Source organism: Tenebrio molitor, chromosome X, assembly GCF_963966145.1.
Source record: "Tenebrio molitor chromosome X, icTenMoli1.1, whole genome shotgun sequence".
NCBI classification, from domain to species: Eukaryota; Metazoa; Arthropoda; class Insecta; order Coleoptera; family Tenebrionidae; genus Tenebrio; species Tenebrio molitor.
The window spans coordinates 2,440,324-2,450,259 of record NC_091055.1 but is presented as its reverse complement, the minus strand read 5'-3'; the positions used below and the strand labels follow the sequence as shown (position 1 = coordinate 2,450,259).

The 9,936-nt window shown below is 42.6% G+C and overlaps 1 protein-coding gene across 3 annotated transcripts; it reads right to left on the bottom strand.

Annotated features, from left to right (window-relative positions):
* Window positions 1-1,739: 1,739 nt before the first annotated feature.
* On the bottom strand, window positions 1,740-9,936 carry Dhit (Double hit). 3 transcript variants are annotated; one of them, XM_069060876.1, is made up of 6 exons: window positions 9,345-9,936; window positions 8,683-8,753; window positions 7,275-7,546; window positions 6,633-6,719; window positions 6,171-6,459; window positions 1,740-2,619 (listed from the first exon to the last, which is right to left on the bottom strand). In XM_069060876.1, the coding sequence occupies exons 3-6, from the start codon at window positions 7,544-7,546 to the stop codon at window positions 2,371-2,373; spliced, it is 897 nt and encodes a 298-aa protein (XP_068916977.1). In that variant the 5' UTR covers window positions 8,683-8,753; window positions 9,345-9,936; the 3' UTR covers window positions 1,740-2,370. The 3 variants fall into 3 exon arrangements, with proteins under 3 accessions (XP_068916977.1, XP_068916978.1, XP_068916976.1); XM_069060877.1 differs by lacking the exon at window positions 8,683-8,753 and having other exon boundaries at window positions 6,171-6,337; window positions 6,398-6,459; window positions 9,345-9,921; XM_069060875.1 differs by lacking the exon at window positions 8,683-8,753 and having other exon boundaries at window positions 9,345-9,932.

The window sequence follows — 9,936 nt, the reverse complement described above, 5'->3', positions numbered from 1 at the left end:
ATTAAATTCAATGTAGTCTTTTTTTATCCTGTTTTGGATAATTTTATCTGATTTTTATCTGCGATATCAATTAGGGCCATTATATATTAGATAGAGAATTCGCTTTCTCATGCTCACGAGTCGACAATGACAAGGAATTCGTAGTTTTATCAAAAATCAAATTCTTCCTCGTTACTTTTACTCCCAGCAGCTTTGTAATGATCTTCTGACATGCGGAACACTAGTCTCTTTTATATAGTTATATTTTTTATAGTGTTATTTGAGTTTTTATTATGATTAATTAATGTTTCATCAGTGAGAAATGTTATCTTTTAGTGTTCTAATTCAAAATTTGTTAACAACAAAAATCAAAAATATTATTGTCTTATCTAATCTAAAAATGACTTAAAAAGCCTTAAAACTTTAACTTTTCAAAATATACCTTCAAAACAGGTCAGCAAACCTTTGAAAATTTTAATTTTAATGATCAGAAAAAAGGGTACATTTTTAAGGGTTTTAAAAAAGAATCTGCACGAATACCCCCATAGCCAGAACTGGTATTAACATATCTACTGTCACAGCATCACTAATTCCATTTGCATAATAGAATATCTGAATAAATTATTCAAGGGCTGTAGTAATCAAGTCTTGCGAAATTAATTGTTATTTATTTTTAGAAGAAGACCCTCCGGTGGAATTGTCGTTTAAAATGAACCTTGTTATTCGGGGATTGATATTTAAATTGAAAATTAAAGAGACGGTCGTCGTTTTCTGACCGTATTCGCGTTTCGACTTTAGAGATCGTAAACGAGGGAAAAACGTCTTGTTCGAGGCCACGTTCACATTTCACTCGGCTTTGTAAAAGTCGCTTCTGAGGAAAATGCACTATTTTTATATCGTACTTACCATCGTTTCATATCGACTCGATCCCATAAAGCTGCAACTGAAAACTGCAATATCATAAAATGGCGGGGGGAACCGGCGCATCCACCATTTTCGCTTGACGTCGGAGCTTTTCACTCGAAATTGAAATGGAAACCGTCGACGTACGTCTAAATCGGGGGGGTTGACAAGGCGTTTAATTTATTCAGTTAAATCCGGCGGAATTCGCGGATTTCCACCTAATTTGATGTGATTGATTAGTCGAAAGATCAAATAATTCGATTCGATTGGGTTCGTGTCGCGTCAAGTCGAGCTTTTTTTTTGGGAGGGTGAGGGTTCGTAAACAGTTTCTCGCTTTAATAATACCGGGGATCGTGTTTAAGGTCCGGGCCATATTTCATTCCGGAGAAAGGCCTAATGCGCGGAGTCTTAAGATCGTTAGGGTGGTACATCGACAAAATTGCAGTTTCCTCTTTCTCTCTCCGACCTGCCGTTGACTGAGACTAATCCTTATAAATTAATCACGAGCTGAAGTTTCCTTTGTCAAATTTAACGAGAATGGCAAAGTTTCATTAATAACGATGTTGCGGGTAAAGTATCAGATAGAAAGCCAAGGAGGGTATTATCGTTCCATCTGAATTCGGTAGATCTTGTGCCTTGTCGTTTTTGTACAAAATCTAACCTGGGATTAAGTTCGTGATCTCGTGATTTTTGTTAAGCACGTGCGAATCAATATTGGGACGAGTATGTCAAGAAACGACGTCTCCGCAACGAACGGTATTGATTACCTTAAAAATGGTGAGGGAAGAATTTAACGGCGAGGGCGACATTTTAACATACGATCGAGGGTTGATTGGGGGGTCGTAAATAAACAGCGATTATAAATGAAGACAACAAACGTATATTTGATATTTATTTATATGAATTCACAGTGTGTCGATTATTAGTGTACTATAATTGGGGTACATGGTGTGGTGCAAGTAGAATGAGGGCAGGGCTGACCGCCGTGGTCGAGTCGCTACGTAGTATATCACATCTTCATATTGTAAGTCGCGGCGAGCGGCGTCGTGGCGGTTCGTGGCGGCGGGATGGGGTGGGTTGACTAGTGAGACAAGTAGCCCTTATTATTACTTAATCTTATGCCACATTATCCTAACCCTAGAAGTGAGATGAACCATAACTTCGTTATTATTACACAACACTAATATTTAAGAAGTGAGCGACGAGTGACGTCCAGTCTGATTGCTATGAAATGCACGCGGTAACAAAATAACGGTTTAGTAAGTAACGTCACTGTCCCGGTTCCGGGATTGGTCCGTGGGGCGACACCGGTCCACGGTCACGCACTTACGCACTTGACGGTGCATCGGTGCCGGAGCGAGGAATGATCCGAAGAGGGCGCGTGGCCTCAGCGCCGCCTCGGCGTCGGCCGCCCTTCCGACTTCCGAGTTATTGTCGACTGTCGAGTCTCGAGGTCTCGTTAGGCCGCCGTCAAAGGCCGGAAGAGCGCTACCCGTGGGGCCCCGGCCCGTCCTGGTCCGGCGCCGCCACCGACGCCCGCTCCTCCTTGTCGGCCTGCTGCGCCGCCTGCTGCTGCTGCTGCGCCAGAGACCGGTACAACGGGGAGTTCACGAAACGCGGGTAGCTATCTCGATGCATCAGCGTGTAGATCTGGAGCTGGGCGTCGTCGAACGTGTGCGGGGTCGGCTCCACCATGTTGCGGTTCACGATCTCGCGGACTCGAGCGTCCAGCGACACCTGCAACAGACACATCATGCAACCCCCGACTCAACCCTCAACCCCTACGTTCGCGACGATTCTTTTCACGATTCTTCGCCGACACCACAACACTCTCCGCAACGGCGATCCCCCAATTCCAAAAAAGACCTCTTCTCGCCGCATCCTTAAAAACCACGCGACCCGATAAAGGACCGTCTTTTTCGTTTGTTTGGAAAGTCCAAAAATTCACAAAATTGGAGAATTCACGGTTTCAAAAAATCCAAAAATCAAAATTGTACGACAAACTTTAAAAGCAGTTTTGTGGGCACCATGTTTTTTTTAAATGGTCGCCATGATACCTAAATATGTACAGGGTGTCCCAAAAATGGCGCACTAACGATGCACCACGGTGTAGAAGAGATTACCGTAAATGTGAGAAAAATGTCAAAAAAATTCAATTGGACTTATTGGCTGATTTGGGGGTCTTTGAAAGTGGCACTTAAAAGGTCAATTATTTCGAAATATACAAGGTGATTCACGAATAGTGTCTGATTTACGGCCTTTATTCCTGCAATATAAATTACTCCCTCATAGAATACTTCGCTGTTTTTCAGTTTGAATAAGATTTTGTAATCACAGCAACCCGATTTCAGAAAAATGAAACAATAGTGTCAATCAAATGTGTCAAAATAATTATATTTTTGTAAATAAATCAGACACTATTCGTGAATCACCCCCCGTATAATATTAAATTATCATGAAAACTACCTCGAATCGTACATACAGGGTGTAACAAAAATAAGTGCATTAACAGTACTAATCAATTACAACAGCTTTTCTAATTTTTTTTTTCGAAAACAAATTCTGAAGGGTTTTAAAAATTAATTTAAATTTACTAAAACTTTGCTTTCCAGCCTATCAAACGATTTTAATCTAAATAGGTACATTTAATAAAGAAATAAAACAAGGTGGTAACAAAAAACAAACGAAAGTGAGACCTTTTTATTCATCAAATGCAATACGAAGGGAATAAAATCATTCAGTTTTTGCGATTCCTGTTTAAGAAAATGTTCAAATTTATAAAATTGCATTCAATGTGAACGTCGCGTCAAAATGAAAAGTGGACAAATGGCAATGCAATTTTTCAAATTCAAAGAAATTTTATTTAGAAAAGTTGTTATAATTGATGAGTACTATTACCAGTTAAAATAAATGCACTTATTTTTGTTACACCCTGTATTACCACAAAGTATATTATCTCCTACGAAATTTCCAAAGCTTGTAAATTCTCTATTATGCAGGATCAGATATTGGTAGTGATCTTGTACTATGTGATAATTGTACGATTCGAGGTAGTTTTCATGACAATTTAATACATAACTATATATATGTATTTCGAAATAATTTGACCTCTTAAGTGCTACTTTCAAAGACCCCCAAATAAGTCCATTCGATTTTTTTAAACATTTTTCTCACGTTTACGATAATCTCTTCTACACCGTAGTGCATCGTTAGTGCGCCATTTTTAGGACACGCTATATATGCTCGAAAGGTCGACTTCAAATTTCGCTTGTGCGTCTTCGGTGAACGCGTCATTATGGCTGGTATAGCAGTAGGAAACGATATCTCGAATGACTTACGCAAGTTTCTACCGGGATATCAATTATCTTGGTCAAAGGTGGGCATGGATTTTCAAATAATTGTCGAAGCATTTGTGTTACTCATTTTTTGAATGTCAAAATCAATTTTCGAGAGCACTTCCCACACTTTGTAGTAACGCCGAAGAATTTTTATGCATGCCTTACAAAGTGTGTTTCGCGAAACTGGCTCTGTGACTCATAAAAAAGGTGCTGGTAGGCCAATCGTTGCTACCGAAGAAATCGTCACACGAAGTAAGTTGAGACGGACGTTTTCCAATCCATGGCCACCTTTGGCCAAGATAATTTTTGATATCCCGGTACATACAGGTGTCTCAAAATTCGTGAATTCCGAATTCAGAGCGTGGTAGGGAAGCACCCAGTAGAGCTCGAAAAATACTTAGAAAAAAAATCGCTCTTCCTGAAGAAGATATAAGCACTTTAATTGTGTTCAATACATAGCAGCCTTCATATCCACAGTGACAACATACTGCTAGCTACGTTGCCGTTCCATTTTTAAGAAAAATTACAAAAATTTAAGATTTTTTTACTCCAAAGTAAAGCTATTCTTCAAAAAATTATTATTTTCCACAATAATCTACACCATACATTACAATAAACACTGAACTTTTCAGCCTGTATTTGAAAGAAAACGCACTGCAAAAAGTGCACCTTCAGACCAATGTATCTTTGTGGGGGGAGTCCCGACTTTTTTTTAATTCCCATATTTGGACTACTGAAGTGATCCCCTACAACGCTCTAAATTTGGAATTCGCGAATTTTGAGACACCCTGTATAACGTACTAATACTTTTATGAGGGTTGGAACGGTTGGGACAGCCGATTACTCTCGGCCGTCATAAATTACTCAAATAATTGAAGGTATTTAATCATTTCTTACTGGGAGTTTTTAACGCATTTGTGCTTTGCAATTTTAAGAGTCCTGTACTGACAAATATTTTTGAATAATATGCTTTTTCTACCTATATGCTTGCTGCTTGCTGTCACAGTTAAAAGTTTTCTCTCTTAAAATTTTATACCTATTTTCCCCGTTATTACTTTACCGTACTCTTATTTGGGGGTAATTAGTGATCTTGATAGGTGCCTAAAAGGGCCCGGAAAATCCAATAATCAGGTAGTATTTACGACATCTTTACGGACAAGCCATAAACCATTGTAAGAGGCAATCGCCTTATTTTATAATGACGATGTTCTAATCGTTTCCTACCACTATACCAGTCAAAATTTTCTTTTCTTTCATAATACCACACTTATCTCAATTTTTTGTTTTTTATTTCTATTTTTAGTACCAACCACGGCCACTTTTGTACTGATGAAGAAACAACTCGTTGTTTTTTTAAGACGAGTAGAACAGGTGAAATTTGGATTTTTTTTAAATGTAGTCGATCGTTGCTATCAAGCTCAGTTGTAATTTTATTTGTTGGTGAAAATAATCCATCGCGACGATGGACAATTTATTCGAAATTTTCGGGATCCGAACGGAGCGAGTTAGAAAAGCAATCTGGGCAATAATTAACAATCAAGTTCCTTTTTTGAAGGAGGTAATTTGCGGCGTCCGGATCGAGCAACTCAATTTCGGTAAAAACTTTGACGAACGAACGGTGGAGGTTCTGGAGGAGAGCATCGGCTCATAAAAATTTAGGGAGCGGTCGAAAGTTCGCGTTTGATAGTTAATATGGCGTCGAATGCGTCGCTCGATTTGGTTGGCGACTGGAACACATCAAAGGGTTCAACAATCACGTTTGCGTACACTAATATCGTGACTGTGTCTATAAATTCGTGTCTGGAGATTGAATTGCCCCGGAAATAGCACGGGAGCGGTGGAATTTTCTTAATCGGACGCAATCTGGTTATTGTCTAGCGGCAGGCATAGTAATATTGTCATAGGTCCAGGGATCTTGAATGGGAAAGACTAGGAAAATCGATGACTTACCTCTCTAGGTGACAGAATCGAAATGTAATCGTCGTATATGATCCTTGCTTTCTCCTCGACGACCTCCGGATTGTTCTCTCTCTTCAATTCCTCGCAGGCCAGCCAGAACAGTATATTTTCTTCCGAGTATTCACACCGTAGGAAATCTCTAAAAACTTTTCGTCCAGCTGGAAACGAACATAACGAAAGTGAGTCGTCGACGATCGAGGGTCGCTCGCAACACTTACCGGGACTCCGCATAAGTTTATCGAAAGATCTACCCCAACTTCTGATTTCCTCCAAAGAAGGACTGGAAAGAGCGGCGTTAGCGTCGTGATTGCCAATTTCACGTACAAACTGCTCCAAAGAAGATTTTTTTGTGGTTAAAGGGAAAAGTTTAAATTCGAAAATACGAGGTTATCGCGAGCCTCAGTGGAACAGCTTTTACGCGTAAAAAAAATTCTACATGAAAAAAGTACTCACGGCGGATCTCCATCACAATTTAAAAGATCTGAGTTATTGGAATTTCTTCTAGGGCCATTTTCATCGTTTCCTTTTCCAGGGGTTGAACTGAAATCAAGGCGAATATTAAAGTTGACGATCCACGATCGGTGGAGGTCCTGGAGTTGCGTTAAAAATGTTTGTTTTCTTGTGAAAGGAGTACGATGGAGTATGACGCGGTGCGTTAACACGTACAGAAATGTGATTAACCATCCGAATAAAATTAACACCGCATCACACCTTTCTATTTACCCTCGTTAAAACGAGGCAACGCAAACGCAAACTTATTGTAGTGTGTAGTAACGCGTTAATTATCTCCATTACGCTCGATATAAATAAACGATGTCGGCTAATTGGTAGATCGAAAGAGGCAGCCGCGGCCCTTGTAATTATCGGGGAGTGTGGGTGCAATTAGACGGTGGGTCCGTGCACAGAGTGGAAATAATTTATGAATTTACGTAAGAAATATATTTCTGTAATATAAATAATGCGGCGATCTCGTTTGAGTGTTAAGATTATGGAGGCGCTGCGGTTTATTTGTTCAGAAAGGAGCACACGCAAATATCGGTCGGGGTATTCCGCGAGTGTCGCCGGCCGGGTGGTGGGTGATCGCGTTTTAATTACCAGGAACAGCTGCAGCAGCAGCACCAGCAGAGGCAGCAGGGCTTGGGGCGCAGCGGGGCGCCTTGGCCGGGTTGCGGGCCGTTCTGGGGGCCCGATTGTGTCCCCGCCGAGGCCGGGGGTCCTGCTCTGGAGTTGGGAGGGGTGGCGAGGCTGGCGGTGCTGGACCCTCGCAGTCGGCAGCCCGCCCCGGCTGTAGCTCCTGGACCGGTCGGCGGCCCACCCCCAGGCCCCGCTCTGTTCTCCGTCACCCGCTCAGTTACGCTACAAGACATCTGCAAACAAATTCAAAGCTTCATTACTCCCAATCCTGATCGCCCACCTAATTTTAGTCCATTCAGCGAAAATCGACGGACCAATGTAAAATTTTATGGGTTTATAATACAGTTTTATTATTCGGCACTGCTGCTGTAAAAATAACGTTATAATCCGACGAGGCAATCTGTACGGTCACGCTCAACCTCGAACAAGGACCCGCATTTTGTTTGCATCGCGAACTCTTCAAAATCCTACTAAAAATTTTATTTCACGTGGTGGTACGTGGCAAAAGTCGCGATAAAAAAAAAATACAAATTAAAAAAACCAATAAATTCGTCCGTTTTACTTCCAGCGTTCTATTTTCTCCTCATAAAATATTTACTCTCTTCTCCTCCATTATTTTAAATAAATACAGCGGTACTTTAGGAAGTGCAAAAACATCCGTTTTCATCAAGACTGCGAACAGACTGTTCAACGCCCAAAACTCCCTCGATCATTTTTTTTCATAACTCCCAATTCTACCATTCCAACAAATGCGAATATTAACTGATAAAACGACAATATTGATAATTACTAATAACATTTTCGTGTATTACGATTTTACATCACGTTCAATATTATCTTCCGATTGACGTTTTGTGTAGTCAATTTGGCATTGTATTGCGTAACATTGTTCCTATACTTAGCAATACAATGAAACTGTAGAACGACTACAATTGTTGGAAATAGGCGGCGATAAATCCCAACATCTTATCATGGGATTAGGTCCAGCTTTGCTTTTCCAGTCATTCTATTATTTCGTGAACAAAACTGCGACACACTCTCCAAAAATCCTACTTACGATCACGAATATACAGTTAAAAAAATATCGAAAAACATACAATCGATTCACGTATACGACGACGATATGAAAACATGGAATACTCTAATTGCTTATTGATTAGTACTCGGCTACTTAAACAACACTTAGGAATTTCACTACGAGCCGGGTTCGTTTTGAACATGTATCGAATTTTCGTTGGAATAACGACACCGATATTAATGGTACATAATAATGGTAATGGTGGTAGTAATAATGATGATAATAATAACAATAAGAAAAATGTTTTTGGTCCCGAGGTTTATTAACAACAGTCACGAAATAGTAACGTACATTATTTTATGTGTATATACAGTTAGATAAGGTGTTTGCGAAATTGTTGCTATGTGGTGGTCCGGGTCGAGCTGTAAGAAAAAAAATAATAATTAGCGGAAGGAAAATTGCGAGGAGAAAAGTCGAACCGGATGATGTGAGATAATTTATCGTTTCTTGTTTGGGACGAAACGTCTGCCATCTGGCCGACTTCAAGTGAGAAACAATTAATTATCCTTTAGAGTAATCGTTTGTGAAAGCTCAATAAACAGATTTAGTCGTTGGTCGGGCGCAATCAATTTTCCTTTGTCCGTGGTGTTAGTGGTGTTGTATTTAGTAAAAAGCGAGCGTGACCGTACGTTTAAGGGATCATGCGGAGGACCTGGTGCGACGTCGACATCCCATCAAGAAATCGGCTTTGTTAGTGGAGTAAAATCGTTATGCCCCAACGTATAAAAAGTGGGTCGGTCGATAGCCGGCGCGCGTGTTCGCGGTCCAGGTCCTCGGCGAGGGCCCCGGCGGACGTGGGGCCGTTCGCGGGCGTCCACGGGAGTCGTCGGCGGCGGCGTCGCCTTCGCCGCCGCACTTGTTGCGGTCCGCGCTCCCGGGCCGGGCTGCGTGTATTGATCGCGGGGCCGGGGAGGGGCGGCGAGAGCGTGGAGCGGCCTGACGTCAGCGCCTACCTTTATCAATGGCCATGAAGGTAGCTGTCGGCACACGTGCCCGCCGCAGCCGAGCCTTGGGCCATGCCCGGTGGCCGAGTCCTAAAGGGCGCGCGCCATGGCGCCGGGTCCGCTGGCCGGAGCACCCTCGGAGAGCTGGCTCTTCACTGCCGCACTCGAACACTCCGCCGCACTCGCTCACTCCGCTCTCCGTACGCTGCACCCATCTCGACGAGCGATCGCGGAACGCCGGACGCGGTTACTGACGCTGGACGTCGAGGCGATGGCGTGAGGGTTCGCTCGCACGGTCCGTACGTGGACTGAGAGGTTGCGCCTTACGCCTCCCGACCGGCGACCGGCGTCGTGCGCCGATCCAACATGGCGAGCGTCGGTGGCGGCGCCGAACTCGCAGCGGCGCCGAAGCCGGAACGCCGAGACACCGTCTCAGAGGCGTGCACCTCTTCGCGGGACCGCTTTCCGCTCCACGCACGGGACGTTCCCGTCGACGAACACCCACTCTTCGACGACGATGAATAATACATCGACGAATTATTGCGGCAAAGCTCTAAGCGCTGCGATTTCGCTAACCGAAACTAACGACTGATTCGCCCGC